At 36.8% G+C, this 20,846-nt stretch overlaps 1 protein-coding gene and 1 long non-coding RNA gene across 3 annotated transcripts in view; both read left to right on the forward strand.

Moving 5' to 3' along the window:
- The window catches only part of cplx1 (complexin 1), a 52,512-nt gene extending 37,465 nt beyond the window's left edge, over positions 1-15,047 (forward strand). For both annotated transcript variants that reach the window (XM_082177618.1, XM_082177617.1), the window contains exons 3-4: positions 6,723-6,898; positions 11,524-15,047. In XM_082177618.1, coding sequence (XP_082033744.1) covers positions 6,723-6,898; positions 11,524-11,721 — 374 coding nt within the window. In that variant the 3' untranslated portion in view covers positions 11,722-15,047. The remainder of the gene's footprint in view (positions 1-6,722; positions 6,899-11,523) is intronic.
- A 2,988-nt stretch (positions 15,048-18,035) lies between these two features.
- Positions 18,036-20,343, forward strand: LOC309504808. Its single transcript, XR_014208179.1, has 3 exons — positions 18,036-18,156; positions 20,056-20,175; positions 20,242-20,343. It is a non-coding gene; the product is annotated as an uncharacterized lncRNA (long non-coding RNA).
- The last annotated feature ends 503 nt before the right edge of the window (positions 20,344-20,846 follow it).

Below are 20,846 nucleotides of genomic sequence, written 5' to 3' on the forward strand. Positions count from 1 at the left end.
CTCAACTAAACACTGGTCCAGATAGATGGTGGCCAGTAAAATGTCCCAGACGGTGATGGATCTATCCAGCCCTGCAAAATCGGTCCAATTTCCTGGCTCTTCGCACGCTGGTTGGGAAGATAATGGCAGAGAATGGGTGATAAAAGGCTTTCGTGATAGCACTCCTGCCACCTTCTCCTATCTATTCTTGGGAGATTTAGGAGATACACCTCACTTCCTGTAACCCAGTCCCTAAGAAAAAAAAAATATCCTCCTCTCATTAGAGCATGGAATACTGGCCAAATCCTTCCATTTTGGCTCCAGGCTTTTGCACAGTTCTTAGTTACCGTGACCTCTCCTGAAAGACACATATATATCATACCGCTCTTCTCTTTGTGGTTTCCTCAAAACTGGGAATAGTGTGTGTGTGTGTGTCTGTGTGTGTGTGTGGTAAGCAAAAAAGTAAAAGCTGTCTAACACAATCTGATAGAATTCAGGAGCACATGAAGTTTTATGATCAAAGATGATGACATTTGCCTGATCATAAATTCAAAAATTATATGACATGATCATATAAAACACACAAGTGCTATCCTACATAGTCAACAAACCCCCAAATCCCTTCCCTGCTGTCTAAATATGAAATTGCTAAATAATTAGAAATAAGCCGAACATTTCAAACAAAATAAAAAGTTAGAGTTTGGCATTGATGTAAAGAGTGATTTTTTTCATTCAACTTTTTAAAATAAACTTTGTAGAAAGAAAATGGAAAATCACAGGCACTGTTTTGAAGTTATTATAATATTAAGACACATCATTATTTTGGAGTTATGGAGATAATCAAGGACAAGATGCCAAGTCTTAAAAAATCTGTTTACAAAGCCTCAAAGATAATTGGATTTTTTCAAGATGAGGCACCTTCACCATAAATCATCACTTAATTGGGATGGATTAAGTACGTCACACGAGACACGTGATTACCGCTACCATATGGAGAGTAGTGCAGAGGTCATGGCCTCTCTGCTGCCTGGCACTGTGGAAGAGACGTGTTTGTGGGTGTCCTGTGTGGTATCTGGTCTGTTGGTGGACATTAATGTCCTCGCAGAGAGGAAGGTGTGCCACTGGGCTCTCGCTGTTTAGCAGGTGCGAGATTAAGACAGATGGAGCAAGAAGGGAACACAGAGTCCTTGAGTTTGCGCTCTCTCCATGTGCCCGGGCTCCACGGGGGACTTGATCACCCCTCTCACAGTCCTTCAGTGTGTAGATGACCTTCACACACCCAGGCACAGAAACACACACACACACACACACACACACACACACACACACACACACACACACACACACACACACACACACACACACACACACATTCACAGAGAGGAAAAAGAACCTTGAAAAGAATAGCTTAGAAGCATCATTAGTATATTCAGTGAATTAAATGCCTTACACATAAAATGTACTCTATTATTATAAACTTTTAAATTTTCTCTGTTAAGAACGCAAACTAATAGTTCATAAGAAATAACCCCACATTTTGACACTTTATGTAACACTTAGCAATACTCTAAAGACTAGACTGTTCCCTGAAGTGAGCTAAATCTGACAAGACATCCACATCCTTTGGAGACATCCAGGGACATCATTTTAAAGTCCCGCTGTGATAATAATCAAGCTTTTAAAGTTTTGTATATGTCTATATGGTGTTTTCAATATGCTTTAAGACAAACCATGCGTAAATTCATGTCAACTCCATTGCTGAGTATTTTCTCCTTAAAACTGCAGTGAACCAAAGACAGTCTCAAAATACGCGGTTTGAAATCGCTGGTGTTTCTGACGTCACAAACTACCTTGTAACCAATCAGGTCAAAGTGTGATCGTCACCGAGTGGATCTCTAAGCTGGTGTGAGCGAGTGGAGGCGGGGCTAATTTGCATATTCATAGAACCGCATATACTAAATACTATTTTAAGGCATGAAGAAATTTTTTTCAAGGAAAAAAAAACACTTAAATATGTCATTTTGGTGATCAAAGATGAGTTTTAAGGGATAAAATTATATGTAATACATTTGTATATAAAGCAAAATAAACAGATACCGGCAATCGAAGAACAAATATGCTTTTTGGTGCAGCTATGGCAACTAATAGGAATCGAAGTGCTGAAGCTATAACTCCCGTCCACTAAATCTACTGTGGTTTGAATGGTTTAGCAAAATCTCCACCAGCTGGCACATTTCAACTATCACACGATATATACCGCACGGCCCTACGGGCATGTTTTCCTTTTCTACACAGGCACTCGGCTAAAAAGTGGCACATTTTGTTCTCATCTACCCACACTTCCTCTCACAGTAAGGACACAGGCGCACACTGACAGCCACACAAAGGAATGAGGATACGCCACCTGTCAAGTACGCCATATCCATCACTTTTTCCGCTACAACAGACACATACATAAGCATGCACACTCTTTTTATATAACACAGTCCATTTCCAGCCCATGTGACTGTACCATTTTCAAAATTCAAGCATCACTTTGCGGTCTTTCAAATCGCACAGGGCTTCCCGGCCGACAGGCGTATCATGACACATGCTGAGGAAACCCTTGAACAGCGTTAGCTTTAGCGTGGTTAGCTGCTTGTTGTGAAGAGATCTACTTTAGGGACTCTGGTCTGGTCTGCACAAGTGGCTGAGCAGTAGAGAACGCTACGCTGCACAGAGACCTCGTAAAGAGTTTGTGTGTCACGCGGAGACTTTGTCACGATCAGATGAGCTAATTAGCCTCAGGAGCGCAGATTAACAGCGCGTGAAGCAGAGGAGCTGAGACAAGAGCCAGTGCCAAGCCGCTGAAAACAGCTCTAATTAAAAACAGACAATGAAAAACACTAGAGTTCAAACGGGAGAAAAGAGTGACGGCTCTCGCATGTGATCTTCAAAAACTTTGGGGGAAAAAAGGGTTAATATTAATTGGACTGGAAGTTGAGTTGAGTTGAAACAAGTTTTTTCATCCAATGTCTTTGGTTAGGGCACATGGTCCAACCAAGGTTATTATCCATTTTAAGTTAATTATGTTTCTTTTCTTTTTTCTTTAGATTCCGTATAGTCTAAAATAAATTCCCAAAGGATATAATCAAGTCTTAAGGCACATTCAAATTCAAATAGCTTTATTGTCTATCCTCACAGGGGGAGAAAATTGTCTTCAAACAATAAGTTATAACTATAACCATAATTATATTAGCGTCTGTTTATTATAAGTACATGCTGCAGTTTTTTCATCTGCTGCTTTAATTACTCAAGCTCTTTAAAGTTCGTTGTATTCTGGTAGGCTGACAATGTTTTTATCGTTCATTAGCTGGAAAAAAATTGTTCTGAAAAAAACCCCAACGATTTAGTTCTTCTGTGTCGTTGTTATTATAGTTATTATGGTGTGGACTTCCCTATTCTCACAGAATTAGAACGATTATTAAAACGTTATAGCTATAGTAATCGTCCTTGGTGTGAATGGGCCTTTACCCTAAAGTGTTTACTTGTTGAATATCCTCATGCAACCCAGAAATATGTCACATTTCAGAAGTAGACCGGCGTAAAATGGGTTGTGCATACCGTCTCATGTTGACTGAATAAAATAAAATATAAATATAAAAAAAATAACCGCAGAATTAATAAAATGTCTTTGGCTAGGTCTTCTTAAGAGAGTGCCATGCAAAATTCAAACCTCAAATATCAGGCATTACTTTATTCTCTCCTACATTGAAATTATACAAACACAGCCCGTGTTGAGCAATTTAAAAATATACTTTGCAGTGAGAGAAGCACTGTTTGTACCTTCATGACATTCACCTACTGCAGCCAAAGATATTCTCAGAGACCAGCTATACTCATTTCAAACCTCGAGTTTGCTAAAGCTGTTCACTACAGGGATATATACTCTGCACTCGACTGGTAATTCAGGATGACAGCTCTCTACAAAATCTCTCGGTTTCAGCAAGTTTTCGGTTATGTCAGCTAATCCTTCCTATGGATGCCCTAGTGGGTAGTTTCAGTTCAGTTGCCTCTGAGTCAGTTTTTCATAGGTTAATCCTACTCTAAAATTAAAACCCCAAATCAATTGTTCTAAAATTTTAAAGATGAAGACCAATGTTTCCTTTCATTTTCCCATTTTCTTTCCAGAAGTCAATTTAAGAACAGTATTAAGCCTGCAGTGCTTGTGGGCATGCTTTGTTCAAGCTCGTATAGTTGTACAGTTCTGACTCTTACTAAGATATTGATTGTGCTGACGCTGAATGGCTGGGTCCAGTGTAATGTGAGTGGGGATAATTGCTTCATTTTGTTGGAATTACAGCAAGACAGAAGTGAGTCACTTACAATGAAACGTCAATTGGTTTGTGATATAAATTTATGTTTTGACCCCAACTATTTCCAAGAAAAACTAAAAGTAGAGCTTGGATTCATCAAAAATGGATTGAAATTGATGGGGGTTCTTTAACAGAGTCAGACTGAATGTGAGTTTGCAGTTGATTGTCAAGTATTTTTGAGCTAAAGACCTATGATAATGGTTAGCATTTGCTAGCCTGTGTGGTCTAGATAACAACCAGTGAAGGGGGGTAGTAACACATTACAAATAACGCAAGTTATGTAATCAGATTACAAGTGACAAGTAATGCATTACTTTTACATTTACAACAGAATATCTGAGTTACTTTTTCAAATAAGTAATGCAAGTTACTTTGTTTTGTATTGACTGACAGCTCTCCTGTCCACATGTTGAGAGAATCGTGAGTAAGTGCAGAGGCGTTGTGTGTGCTGTGTGTGAACATGATGGGTATTGTAGTTCTAGACTAAATGTGAACATGCATTTACTCATCTCACTTTCACAAAAACACATTCAGTATTCCTTTAAAAAATGCAAACTCAGAATATTGCACAAACCTACAATAATTAAATATGTTAAATTACAAAAATATACTTTATGTACTTAATCTCACTTTATTCACCAATGTCTTCGCTTTTGACCTTAAAGCATGCTAATAAGCAAAGGAGTAAGTAATTTTTTGTTTGTTTTTATTGCTAAAATAAGATTGTGGAACTTTCTTCTCCTATTCTTCTGCAATCCAGCAGAAGGCTTATTCATTTCACTTTTGGTGTGAAACAGTCTTTACATTGCATTGCAAAAAAAAGAAAAGAAATAGAACTTTTGTTTAGTTATTAAAAATCAAACAAGCAAGCCTAACCAGGTGAGAGAAGTAACACAAAAGTAAAGTATTGCATTACTTTTCATTAAAAAGTAACTAAGTAACGCAACTAGTTCCTTTTTAGGGAGTAACACACTTTTTCAATACCTTTAAAAGTAACTTTCCCTAACACAATTTAAAAAAAATAAATAAATAAAAGGTTTTCCTCGAAATTACATAGCATGAATTATACACAATAAGACCAGGAATATGCAAGCTCAATTTGCTATTATGTTAACTTTAATCAGTAAAGTGAAACTCTTGTTTTGTAGCTGTAACTTCCGATCTAATCATTAGCAGCATGTATAAACTCTTTCAGGCACTAACTGTAAAACTGGGTCTCTCATAAATGCCTGATAAAAAGCAGATGGCTATACGCTCCCCAACCCTCTCCAGAGTAAACACAAGCCTGGTCCTCTCAACCTGCATGTAGAAATGATGTGTACGAGCAGCCCAGGCTGAAAGAGGTGAATCGTCAGATCTAAGCTGAAGTCTTCACACGTCTCTGCTGTCAGAGAGACCCAGTCCTCATTAAAATCAATTTCTAGAGAGCAGTAAATGCGGGACCATGTGTCACGCAGGTTGAACGCAGACCTCATGGACTGGTGGGCAATGGCAGTGTGCCGCCCTCGACTGCTGATCCAGGGAGAACAAAACTCCTGGACTGAAAACAGAACCCTTCATGCATTTACATGGAGCTCTGTCTCCCAGCATAAACCGACGTGACATGAATACATATTGCATGAACTTGGATAACTTCTGTTCTGCTATGTCAGCCTAACTCAGACACAAAGGTGGCAGAAATTCTGGTTTTGAATGTGGCTATATGTGCTATTATTTGAGCTCAGCATCTGCTAAAGACTTTTAAAAATATATATCATTAGAAACAAAAGAGTTCATAAGAAAAATGAATCACTTTTTATAATGTTCAATGCAATTCTACTTTTAAAAGTAATGTTCCCCAATCCTAAAGGGCATGACATGCTCACAAAGGGTTATTCTGACTTCGCCATGTGTGATTTTAAGCGCTTGTCTTTTGCTAAATGCTAATTACTCCCTCATTAACAGACACAGCCTAACAACGTGTTTGGGTTTGACCAACAGTGGAGAGATACACGATCTCACTGCGGAGCGCTAACAAGCGACGTGATGACAGATAAATGTGCGCCGCGGATGCAATCAGAACTTATTATCTGCTTTGTCAAAATCCTGTATTCTCATGGCCCTAATGGAGCCCTTTTGTTATAACAATCTGACCCATTGTGCTTTTCTTGGCGATTGTCCTACTTGCATCTCTTGCCGACAAAGAGAGCAGTCACCATTGAGAGTATTTATAAAAGAAGCTGGATGACTGTGAGAACTAATTTATCAGCTTTTCAATTCACTTTGTGAGAGGTTATCCTCCAAATGTCTTTGGAAATTGGAAGTCCCTTTTTTGTGATCCATGTATGTATAGATCGTGGACTGTTGAGTGATTTTCTGTTCCTGATTCTCTCCTTCTTTCTCTCAAAGGAGCGACCAAAGACATGGGGAAAATGCTGGGGGGCGAGGAGGAGAAGGATCCTGATGCTGAGAGAAAGGAGGAAGAAAGACAGGAAGCCCTCAGGCAACAGGAGGAGGAGAGGAAGGCAAAGTACGCAAAAATGGAAGCGGAGAGGGAATCGCTTCGACAGGGCATCAGGGACAAGGTAAATCTATCATGAGATAATTGACTGTTATGAGGTGTCAAGATGTTCGTATGATCACTCACGGTAGTCTATGCCTTATTATCGTTAGCTAAACCTCAAACTAAAACCATGAGAAATGAGAAATAAGAAATGAGAAATGAGAAAACTTGAACTTATTTTATTTCAGCTACTTGCCAAGGCAACATTTATCATTTTCATTCATTCATTAATACATGCTATATAGACCTATTAAAATAAAACTAATAAAAATGACAAAAACTTTAATTAAAGTGAAAACAGAAAATATATATAAAAAAATCTAACTATAAAAAAATAACACTGGCCAAGACCAGTGATTCTCAAGCTGTGGTAAAATGCTAAAAATATTTACATATGTACATTTTATTTTACTGTTATAAGAAAAAAGTTCATATACAGTATACAACCTTTTAGGGGTTTACCGTTTTAATTAATTTGTTTTAATTCACAATTTGTTTTATTACTAGAAAAACATTAAATAACCTGTTAAACCTGGAAGCATTATGCAATCATTTAAGACATTCCTCTTTATATAACTGAGGATTCCATAGCATATAACCATAGGATTCTAAATAGAACCCATCTTTCCCCAGTTAAAAAAAAATAAAAGTGTATGATCATGTTTTGTTTTTGTTTGAGAATCACTGATCTTTGTATTAAGAAAATAATATAATAATACACTGCCGTTCAAAACTTTGGGATCGGTAAGATTTATATTCTGAAGTATTTATATTCTTATATTTATAGAAGTATTTTCTGCTCACTTATTCACTTATACACTAAATCTGCATTTATTTAATAAAAAACAGTAAAACAAAACAAAACAAAAAAACAGTAATATTGTCAAATATTATAAAAATGTAAAATAACTGTTTTCTGTTATATATATCTGAATATATTTAAAAATGTAATTTGGAAAAGCTGAATTTTCAGCATCATTAATCCAGTCTTGATCCTTCAGAAATGACCCTTCAGTTGTATTTTTAATCAAATAAATTCAGCCTTGGCAAATGCAAACTTAACGATCCCAAACTTTGAACGGCAGTATACTGTTGCAAAGTAGTGATTCACAGTGAATGGTGAATTATACAGACCACATAAATACATAAAGCATATGGTATTTATTTTTCTTTGTTTGTTTCACTTTTGGGGAGGCTGAATGTAGTTGAGTTGTGTGTTGCGTATGAGAATGGAGGGCTCTGAGGGTGCACGCTGTGAACCAGAGGGACTGGAAAAATAACAGTCTAGCTCTGGCAAGCATTCCATTACTGTGGAGGCTGTGGAGATTGACTGTGCTTGAGTCCCTGCGCTCATACTGCCATATGGCTGCTTTACTGTGCAATAAGAAAAGACAAGAAAAAGGTGTCATGGAAGGGAAGACCCAGGGATTACTAAAATGAAAATGTTGTTCTAATAAAAGACAGTGATATTTCACAGCTTCATCACATTATTACAAATATTATTATTACGTTATGCATTGCAGAGTATTAGTTCATCTGCATTCATATACTGTAGAACTGCCATTAAAATTGCGATTATAATTTGCTCTCATTTATGATCATTTAAATGTATATGAGCTACTGTTTGTTACAGAATGTTTTTTAATGATATTTTAATGAAAGTTAATTTATTAATTGTTAGATGTAGTCTTTAGGCAGATTCTATTAAACAGTCTTTTAAAATTACTTTAAAAATACCACAGTATATAAACCAGTTTACTTCATCATACATTCTGAAAACCACAACAGTTGAATTGGATGTTCTTCTTCAATATGCATTTACAGGCTGAAAACTTGTATAAATGACATCAAGAACATTTGCTTCATCAGATGTACTAAAGTCAGAGCTAAAAATAATTATTCTGCTTAACAGACTTGGCATTTATGAATTTGTCATGATAATTTACCTTGGGCTTCGGAGTCTGAGAGATTGAATGGTTGCGCACAATAGCGAATGATTTCCCTTTGTGAGCAAACTGAGTTGGAGTAAAACAGATATATTTTTATGCAAAGCCATGTAAAGAGAGGATGGGAGGCCAAAGAAAGCCTGTCTTTTTTCTGCTATAAGCCATCACCCCATGGGTCTAATTTACCACAAGGATTAAGGCAGAATCTTCATATTCTGTACAAAATGTGACTGCAATACTGATGGAAGTCCTTATGTCTTGTCCACGATGGCTGAACTTCAGGGTTTGCCATGCACTCCCTTCAAGTAACCCAGTATTTCTCAGATTAAGCTGCATTAATACGATTTAATGTCTACATAAGGGATGGAATCCATATTATTCCTAATTATAGATAGTTTAAGAAAAGTAGAAAATCATTGTTTATAAGGTCAGCTGCTGATTGCACGAGCTAGTTTGTGACCTTAGTAGTCAGAGGAAGAAATCATCCATTGTTTAGTCCATTTATTGGCAAGATGTCCCAATTATATATGTCTCAGAGCAGCTAAGAGTTCTAAGGGGAATAAACATCATTCCTCCATATAAATCTCCTTCCTTCCCGTTAATATTGTATACATCATTCCTCAGGATGTGACTGATTCCCGGAGCGATACAGGAAATAGAACCCATAATTTGCAGGGTGTACGAGTTAAAACAAGCAATGCATACAGTACACACAGTATATACATGTACATCTTCAAAAGTGTTTAAAGGGTTATTGAGATTTAAAGAGTCATTAAGATTTTGTTTATCAGCAAGGAAACATTAAATTGATTAAAAGTGACAGTAAAGACCTCTATAATGTTACAAAAGACTTTTATTTTAAATAAATTCAGTTATTTTGAACTTTCTATTCATCAAAGAATCCTGAAAAAACATGTATGATCGTTACCACAAAAATATTAAACAGCAAAAACTGTTTTCAACATCACAGAAATGAAGGGAATCAGACACTGAATAATGATGATGAAAATTCAGCTTTGATCACAGGAATATATTACATTTTAAAATAGAAAACAGTTATTGTAAATTTCGATAATATTTCACAATATTATTGTTTTTACTGTATTTTTGATTAAATAAATGCAGCCTAGGTGAGCAAAAGAGACTTCTTTAAATAAATAAAAACATTAAAAAAATTGTAACAACCTTACATACATCATGAGCACATAACAGCAAGAGCACAATTAAAGTGGAAGATTCCTTCGTTCTCTCTTTGTGGTCTTATAGTGTAGCCAAAAGGGTAAAACAGTTGAATGGACAAGAATTAACGAGCCTCAGACCCTTTGGGGGTGAAACAAAGACGAAATGGTCCATTTGTCATCTAAGTACTTCTCTAATGAAGTGGATTTCCTTGCCAATATTCGGCACACCATTTTAAAATCAGGTCATTTATTTGTAAATGAGAAAGTGTCTCTGATCTAAATGAAGCTTCTGTGAATCACTAAACTAACTGCCAAGCCCAAATAATTACATTGACTTGCCAAATGGCAGTCTGCCAAGGTTTTATGGATATACACCATCCCAATTTAAATGTTTCTAACATTCATGTCATGAGACAATCTAGAACTGAGTGTAGCCAGAATTCTCCAATGCTCAAACATTTGTATGCTAATCAACAGGAAATAGTCCTGAATGTGATTCATCTAGGAAATTTCCTTTCCTTTCCTTTCCTTTCCTTTCCTTTCCTTTCCTTTCCTTTCCTTTCCTTTCCTTTCCTTTCCTTTCCTTTCCTTTCCTTTCCGTTCCTTTCCTTTCCTTTCCTTTCCTTTCCTTTCCTTTCCTTTCCGTTCCTTCCCGTTCTGTTTTCCTTTCCTTTCCTTTCCTTTCCTTTCCTTTCCTCTCCTTTCCTTTCCTTTCCTTTCCTTTCCTTTCCTTTCCTTTCCTTTCCTTTCCTTTCCTTTCCTCTCCTTTCCTTTCCTTTCCTTTCCTTTCCGTTCCTTTCCTTTCCTTTCCTCTCCGTTCCTTTCCTTTCCGTTCTTTTCCTTTCCTTTCCTTTCCTCTTCTCTCCGTTCCTTTCCTCTCCTTTCCTTTCCTCTCCTCTCCGTTCCTTTCCTTTCCTTTCCTTTCCGTTCTTTTCCTTTCCTTTCCTTTCCTCTCCTCTCCTTTCCTTTCCGTTCTGTTTTCCTTTCCTTTCCTTTCCTTTCCTTTCCTTTCCTTTCCTTTCCTTTCCTTTCCTTTCCTTTCCTTTCCTTTCCTTTCCTTTCCTTAAATAGATTAATTTATGCTTTGCAGCAGACTCTTTTATCCAAAGTAACTTATATTGAATTCAAGGTATACATATCAGGCCTGACCCCCTTTTTGTGTGTATGCCTTGGACGGGAATTATTAAATGAGGAATTTTGTGATGTGTTTATTCCCGGAAGAAAACTCAAGACTACAAGGCATTTCAGGGAGTTCTGAAACTGTGCGCACTGATATAGAGAATAAATCCCTTTGGAGAGGACTTTGTGCTTTGTAACTTTGCAGACCTTTTTCAAGCTCAAACAGCAACATTACACACTAAAGAAAGCTGAAAATGTATATCCATAAAAATTAAAAATAAATACAAATAAAAATAAAAGCATAATATGTCCTCTTTGCCAGAAACTAGTTTAAAAATGAGTTAACAGCAAGAGGTGACATTCTAGTGGAAAGGCCTAACATGCTGCTGTGTATTTTTCAGTATGGCATAAAGAAGAAGGAAGAGAAGGAGGCAGAAGCCCAGGCAGCCATGGAGCAGGCGTCAGAGGGCAGTCTGACCCGTCCCAAGAAAGCAATCCCCGCCGGCTGCGGGAATGAAGAAGAGGAGGAGGAAAGCATCGTGGACACCGTCATGAAGTTCCTCCCGGGTCCGCTTCAAGATATGTTCAATAAAAAGTAACAGCATTCCACGACAAGTCGTGATAAAACGGGAATCATTAATGTCATGAAAGCCACCTCCTCTTTCCCCTTCCCCTCTCTCTCTCTCGCATTTGTTCTAAGATCTCTGGACTCAAATCGTGTGCCATAACATCTGTCTTTAGCTGCGATACAAGTGACTTTTTTTTTTATTATTATTATTAAAAGAATGAGGAAAAATACAATTTGTGCACTAGAAATGTTACATTTGCTCAAAGACAAATTGAATGCTCCCTGAGTCCAGACCTTAGAGCAAGAATATTCCTCATGCTTCATTAATTTTGTTTGTAAATAGCAAATGAAAAAATAACTGTATATGACTTTAGGATATATATATCAATATACCTATATATAGATATATATATATATAAATATACAATGACTATGAGTACAAGCCATAATTTATCTTGGAGGGATTTCTCCAATCATATCATATTTTTGATTGTTGCTCTGTTATAGTTATTATTAATAAATCCATGTGGTTTACCTATATATATATATATACTGTATACAGATTCATTTAACATCCATACTTCAAACAAGTATACAGTTCCTGCCATCATGAATTGTCACATTGTATCCGATTGAAATGACTGAAAACTGTAATATGGAAGATATGGTAATCTGGTCTGGCTGTTTTGCTGTTTCTTTTAAGCATGCTACCATTTTTTTTTTTTTTTTTTAGTACACTATATCCAGTTTCATTTAGCATTTTTAGCTGAAATACATTGAAATTTAAGGCAATAACTGTGGTTTTGGATTTTGTTGTCCGACATTGTACACCAGTGTTAAATTGCATATTGCTCACAACTCTGTAGATCTTCGTTTGGAGAAAAGCAAACTATACGTCCCTCATTACGTTGTCACGCACATTCACATCACAATCTTGTAAACTGGATTTGATTAATTAAAGAGGAATCACACATGTTAGCTAGCCACAGCGAGAGAAACCATAGCGCTATGTGTTTCTTGAATTGACTTGTTTGTGCTTTTACAGTACTTAAGATTGTGGATCGATCACATACAACTACAATTGGATCAATAGGGCTATACATATAAATAAGTATATAATCTCTTCATCTTCACTGCTGTACAGTAGAATCTAGTTCTTTAGTGTCTACATTTATTTACGTTAGCTCTCACAACGTGGTTGTGAGCACACATTACGTAAACAGACAGTGACAATGGTGCAATATTTGTTTCTAAATGAAGATGTCCTGTGTCCGTTGGTTGTTTATGGGACTCTGATCCCAGATCAGCAATAACAGACAATCTTCATGGCTATGTATTCAGCTTATTTGCTAGAGAATGTTTGTGTGCAAATGCCGTGTCGTCTTCCTAGTATCAGTCAAGCGAGCTTAGTAAAAGGAAACTGGAGAAGGACGTTGCGCGATTCCTACTTTTTAGAGTCTCTAAACAAAGCCTGGCTCTTATTTTATGAGCTACGAACGGATCTGACTTGTGTTTTATGCCTGCTTGTTGCTAGTTTATGTATGCTGTTATTTCTCATTGTTGTAACCGCATTGACAAGAGGGAAAACAGCGGAACTGATTTCAGATTTCAGAAAATCAAGATTTGAAAGACGCAACGTCAGATTGTATTATCCATCCTCTCTTTTTTACTAAGAAAATAAAAAAGATAAGCTACTTGGCCGTGGTTTGATAGCGTGTGCTTGTATTCTCATTAGATTATGTCTGCAATTACTGTAAATAACAACGCGTTCAGGAAATCCTGTTAGTCGCAGATGTGTGTGTTTAAATTTGAACAACATTCAAGATTCAGAAAAATACAACTAGGAATCAGCCTGCCATTCCGTTGTTTTGAACATTCCGAATATTCCAGACATTCCATCCAATCCATGCTGGCCTGTGAATGAAGAGAGAAAAGTTTTTTTCAGTGTCTCTATAAAGCATACGATAAGCCGTAGCTTTGAGAGTAAAATAGTGTCGTTTTAAAGCACATGGGCACATCGATGTCATAGCTTTCCTGCCATGTACAACATGAAACAAGGAGTTAATTAAATTTATATTAAAGTTTATAATATGAATGTGCTACAGTTTAGTATGGCGTCCTTAAACAGCTGAACAGACTAATGCTAGTGGTCAATCATCCTGAATGTTGTCAGATTTTACTGCCACTTGTGTTTAAGGCCTTTACTCACAAGAAGTGACGATGTCAGCTGTACCACTTTCAGAAAGATGAGATTCAGCTCAAAACATTAGCATAGCATTAGCACAGTAAGCTAAATACGTGCAACCTTCCGTGCAAATGACTTAATATCTCACATTTCTGCCACCCAGAGTGTACTTTACAATCGACAGAGGCCCTTTTTGGAGCACAAACCCGATTTTTCTAGATGAATATCAACTGCCCTCGATCCTGCCGCTCTTATAGTGTGATCGGTGTGACGTGGTGAATTGTCATCAGCTGCACTGATAAATAAATACTGCCCGAAACCCATCACTCATCCTATATCATCACCTGTTTTATTAAACCAAAGAGTGTTCCTGTTTTGTGAGATTGTCTGCTGTTATTATTTGAACTTTTTTTCTTTCTTTCTTAATTTTAATGTTGTTATTTTACATTCTTTTCTAAAGTGGTCGTAATATAACTCTACCTTGTCAGTTCTTTGGGCTTTGGGTTTTGTGATTGTCTTAAACAGATTCCTAAAACAAAGAACAAAAGAAATGATCACACAATTAAAATTTTAAGTTTAAAAACAATCAACAACAAAACATTCACCCATTCCCTGAGCATCTTTTGTATGTTTACTTCAGTACTGTATAAGTAAAAAAATTGCATACTCATCATGATGTTCTCTAAATGTAAATCAACATTTGACATGCATTTACTCAAAGTCATTCCGTGTCTCTCAGATGCTAATGAAGATACTGCCTAACACAGAAACGTTATGAAATATTCCATTGTTGTTATATGAATGTACGTGTCTACTGTTCTACTGCATTGTCCTATGTGGTAATCTTGGTTATCTTGGTGTGATTTTCAGTCTGTAATCTGTTACTGTCTCTATAGGTGGTTGTATTTTGGAAAAATTCTGTTTCTTATTTGGTGCATTTTTTTTAAGTCACTGTAGATTCACCTCCCTCTCTCTTTGTTGATGAATTGTATGCATGCATATGATGTGCACTGTAGGTGAGGTTGTAAATTATATTTCTGTGTGTCCTCTGTGTTTTTCGAGCGCTCCACCTGTAGGCCTCACTGCATGCCCGTTATAGACAGATTTTAGACTGTAACATTCCTGCCAAATGGAATCACCACACACGGATAATAAAGTGATTTCATATAATTGTTTTATGGTTGTGTGTTCCTGCTTTCGGCTGGGCAGCAAAATCTCCTGTTATCTGAGGTTGAAGGAAAACAGAAACTGACATTCTAACCTTTGAAACAAGATTTAGTTCAAAAGCAACAGTTGTACAAAATAGTAAGACTTGCTTTCAGAGTATGTATCTTTAATCCAGCTGTATTTTGACTTTACTGTAATAAACCAGTGCAGTAAGACAAAATACATTTGTTTTCAAGATGCATTCTATGAAAACGAGTCATATCTTATGCAGTGATTCAAGGGTTTGTAAGGCCCGCTATATTGGCCCAATCTGCCGGTTCGCCAATACACGGGGAAGGTTGTCACGTGTTCTGTCCTCACTCATGCAAAGTATTGGTTGGTTAAATTTGCAATACATTAATCATGTACTCACTCGTTAATTCATCTGACTCCATAAATGAAAGGTTTTAATAATCTGCCTCACTAAAAGTGAACGAATGTTTGACTATTCCTTTAACCATTAAATGAACAATGTCAAAATCAGTTATAATAATCATATGTAACAATTTAATATTTCAGATATCAGAGATCAATTCCACAATCAATTCAAATATCTAGAACATGGTTATACATTGGTTACACCAAAGAATCTTACCCAGCTTGTACCTGAGATAGAGAGAGAGAGAGAGAGAGAGAGAGAGAGAGAGAGAGAGAGAGAGAGAGAGAGAGAGAGAGAGAGAGAGAAACCACCTATCCAATTCCACGTCCAGCCAAGAAGAAGAGACAGAGAGAGTCAGAACACCTTCCTTTATCCTCTGACCAGGTGACATGGGGGATGGGGAAGACCACCCTCAAATGGCTTCTATCCCACAGAAGGGGGGTTGCCTTATCTGGCCTTATCTCTAAACCAGTTTTCTATGAACTTCTATAAACCTTATTTCCTTTTATTTTATCTATCTGGATATGAGATATCTGTACCACTCACTTTGAGACATTTCAAATGACACCAAAAACATAACAGTCAATGTTGAATATTCACATTAAACCATGTTCTTGTGTGAGTTCCTAGTTTCTGAGAGGAAGAAAGGCTGTATTGGGGAGGTCAAATGTTAATCAGCCAGCAGGGCCCTTTTGTCCCATAAATCAGGCCTCAACCAGTATTTTCAGTCTTACAGGTTTTTAGAAGTTTTACTGGAAAACAATTAAAAAACATAAAAAAAAAATATTGCAGTGTGACCCTGTTTTACGTAGAAAATTGTATATCGATCCAAAAATGTATAATTTCTGCATTAATTTCTCCTTTTACATTCTTTCAATGCTGCTCTACATTTACACATTAAAAAACAAAAACAACAACAACAAAAAACAATAAAAGTTAAAGGGCTTTGAACAGAATAATCTGTCTCATTCAAATTATGATTAGATCCTCTTTTCCAAAAGATGAAACTGGTAAATCTCACAGCAGAAAAATAACAGTAGGGATGCCAAAGGAATTAAAGTAATTGTCCTCTTAAACAAAAGTTGTTTGCCCAAACCATAATGGTCATGACGCATACATTAGTATTCTGGAACATCAGAGTTGTGATGCAAAAAAAAATGACAGTGATTTACTATGATTTTATTATGACTTCTGGATTGTACAAAAATATACTTGTACCTTTGGATTAATCAGATAATATTAATTAATTTATGTCAACATTGACGTTATTAGTCATCACATGCCTGTATTACAGAATGACTCTAAATCATCCTCTTTGTACAACAGCTTACAGCAGCGCCAACGTCTAGCTATACTTTCTATCTTGATCAATAAAAGTACAAAAGACATAATTGTAGGTGCTCATAAAAACAAAGTAAATCAAGAAAAAGTGTGTGGTCTGATGAAAAGCTGGCTGGCTCGAAACGTTACCATTGTGGGAAATGTCTTGATAAATGAAGGGAAATTTTATTTGCAGTTGCAGTGTGCCAACTTTCTTGATTTACTTTATGTCCTCACCTATAGACATGAAGAACGCAGGTAACCATAGTGACGATGACTAAAGCAAACATTCAAGAGGATGACTTCTATGAGAACAGGATGACACAATAACTGCGTCTCATTTCGAAGGCTGCGTCCTCGGGAGGTCGGATGTGAAGGCTGCATACGACATCGAGGCGTTAGACCTTTTTTACCTAAATTAGACCTTTTTAAAAATTGCAATCAGAATGCCCTGTCCACAATGAAAAGTCACATAATTTAAAGTCTTTTACCATTGATTGCTAGTTTAGAAAACATATTAGACGTGAATTTTTTCCCCTCACCCATTCAAGAGCTAAGTGATTTTGAGATTTAATATAGCATGATAAAACCTAAATGCGATATTAGCACATACAGTACATGGGAAAGTTGTTTTGGTTCCCTACATTCCCATTGGTCTAAAACCTGTAATAAAAGTAAACCACTTACAACTTATGAGTCCTATGTTGCTCTTTAAACTGCTCAAGGGGGAAATCAAGAGAATAGCTCTAATTGTGTAGTATAGAGTATTCATGCATATCCATTTACTACCATGCCTGTGCTTTTGTCCCGATGCACACACTCCACTTCCTGCTCTACAAAAACATGAGACTGCTGGAGAAAAAAAATCAATTCCATTATCATTTACGCTCAAGGGTGGCCTTTTCATACTCAGCTGCTTTCTTCGTCTCAGAACAGCTCTGTGCTGGTAGGAGAGCAGGCTTCAATTGGCGTCCTGCGGTCATGGAAAGTTTATGTCAATTAAACGGTCTCTATTGAGTCCTACATGAGGAGACCCTTATCCCATCTTCCATAAGAAAAGTTTCTGAGGTAATCTCTCGAGGTGACTTTCTCCACAACCGGAATTCAGCTTATTTTAAAGGGTTAGTTCACCCAAAAGTTTAATTTTTGTTATTAATTACTCACCCTTTTGTCGTTCCAAACCCAATTTGATTTGAATGTGTCAATATGTGATCTCTATATGAAAAAGTCCTACATTTTTGGAACTTAAAGGGATACTTCACCTCTGGAAAGATGAATGTGTATTTAAAATAGGTCATTTATGTAGAAGAAATGTGAAATAATTTTTGAATTTGGAGCTTTCTAGACTGAGAAAAGCCAGAAAATTTATTTTTGGCGTATGTGGATGAAAGACAACAACTCCCAGAATGCACTTGCTTCGCTGCCCTAGGAGGCCACTCCCAAGCCACGCCTACCGGTTAGAGAGCGCAGTTGAAAACAAGAAGGCTTAGCTACTAGTGAGACTCTGACGAGTTTGCCCGGTATTTCGAGATCGCCCAAAATGTCCGGGATTTGGCTTTTGCGTTCTTTTTTTAATTTTTTTTTTTTTTAATTTTTTTTATTTTTTTATTTAACAGACAGACATACAGACCAAAATAGTGCAGTAACGAACAATTTAGTAATTCCATAATTCCAGAAGTGAAATAAAAGTGTGTAAATGTATAGGTGTGTAAATGTATAGGTGTGTGTGTGTGTGTGTGTGTGTGTGTGTGTGTGTGTGTGTGTGTGTGTGTGTGTGTGTGTGTGTGTGTGTGTGTGTGTGTGTGTGTGTGTGTGTGTGTGTGTGTGTGTGTGTGTATGCGTAAGCAAAGTAACCATTTATTATTTATTACCATCTTCATCACCATCACCACCACCACTCCTCACTACCATCATACTGCCAACATTGTATTAGTCAATTTTAATTTTTATTTCTATCTTTTCTCCTATGTAACAATTACGATTGTCATCACTCTCTATAGACAAATCAATTTTTAGATAGTAAGATAATATAATAAGATAATATATTATAATATATTATAATATAAGATAACCCTCCTCCCACATCTCTTCAGTCCCTATTTTCTACTATACTACATACATATATATATATATATATATAATTTTTTATTTTATTTTTATTTTTTGTATTTTTTGTATGTTATGTGTAGTGTCTAAGGTGCATTAAAAGAAGGGGTACAGTGTGAGAGTGTCTCAACTTGGGACAGAGATGCTGTCCTATGGAAACCACTTCTCACCTGTCTTGCCTGCCTGAGTGTTTATGAGGTTTTTCCAATGCATATATATATATATACATATATATACACACATACATATACATATATATACACACACATACATATACATATATACACATACACATACATATACATATATATATATATATATATATATATATATATATACACACATATATACACATACACACACACACATCCACTTATTTATTTATTTTATTTTTTATATTCTACTTTGTGGTGCATTAAAAACACATGAAAAGATTATGGAGGAATTGGAAATAATCAATTGATTTAACCACAGCAGTAGTGATAACAATGAACACCAAGTTAGTAATTCCAAAACAGCAATAATAATAATAATGATGATGATGATGATGATGATGATGGAAAAGGTGATAACAATGATGAGAGCAACGACAACAACAACAGCAATTACAACAATAATAAAAAAATAATAATAATCATAACAATAACAGTAATGAAAATAATGACAATGATGACAAAAATAACAAAAATGCAGTAATATCCGTGGGTTGATTAAAAGGTGGGAGGGGTCGGAGTTGAGAGGAGAGAAGGGATTCATAGTTGTAAGAGGTCAGAAAGTGTTGGATGGCAGAGGTCGGTTTCAGATGCGTAATTATAAGGGGGAGATGTGTATTCCATTGTAATGAAGTCTGTAATAAGATTTTTCCAGTGGTTAATGTGTATGTTGTTACGAGTTTTCCAGTTCATGAGGATAGTTTTCTTGGCGATGGTTAGAGCTATAAGGAGCATTTTAGAGTTTATAGTTTTATCAGTAATTATTGTGAGGTCCCCCAGCAAGCAAAGAGAGGGCGATAGTGGGATGCGGCAATTGCGGGATTGGATTTTGCGTTCTACAGTCGCCATTCATTATGTTTACTGTGGCGAGCAGGACGAGGCTGAGGGCCGCGGGAGAACGGCACGAGGCCGGTGGCGTCATTACTGAGACACACCGATCTCGTATCTCTCACGGAGGAGCGGGAATTTTCTTAGCAATGTTAAAACGCACATCAACCGATCACTTGTTTAGCGTTCATGTAAACACTACATTCAGATTCACCAATCGGAATGAATTCAGTTAGATTGAAACAAAAGGTGTGCATGTAAACACTACATTCAGATTCACCAATCGGAATGAATTCAGTTAGATTGAAACAAAAGGTGTGCATGTAAACAATGAATGGCGACTGCAGAAAGCAAAAGCCGAATCCCGGACATTTTGGACGATCTCGACGGCCGGACATGTCCGGGAAAAAGAGGATGGTAACCCCTACTACTCAGCTTTCTCCTACTAACTTTACGTTACTCAGCTTTCTCCTACTACTCAGCTTTCTCCACAGAACAAGAGCCTAGCTTTCAAAAAAAGACGGCTGATACTGTGTACATTCTGTGAGTGAGATCCCACCCTCATATGGGCGGGCTGAAAACATGCGGGACAACCCCTCCTACTGGCTGTAGTCTTTAGCCTCTGGCCAAAAAATCCTCCGATGACGCAAAATGACGATTTTTGCGTCATCGAAGGATTTTTTCCAGACAAAAAATACATAAATCTCTCGTCTCAGGGGGATATGAGGGTGGAAAGCACGGTAATTTGAAAATACTACAGGTTTTCTACGAATACAAAGCTTAAAGGAACACTCCACCGTTTTTTGAAATAGGGCTTATTCACTTTCTTTCCTACATTTAGATAGGTGGGCAAATGCATTTTTGTCTCAGTGCATGCATTGTTTTAGTTTGACAGGGTCGGCGCTAGCTTAGCTTAGCAC

This window comes from Leuciscus leuciscus, assembly GCF_965113295.1.
Source record: "Leuciscus leuciscus genome assembly, chromosome: 8".
NCBI classification, from domain to species: Eukaryota; Metazoa; Chordata; class Actinopteri; order Cypriniformes; family Leuciscidae; genus Leuciscus; species Leuciscus leuciscus.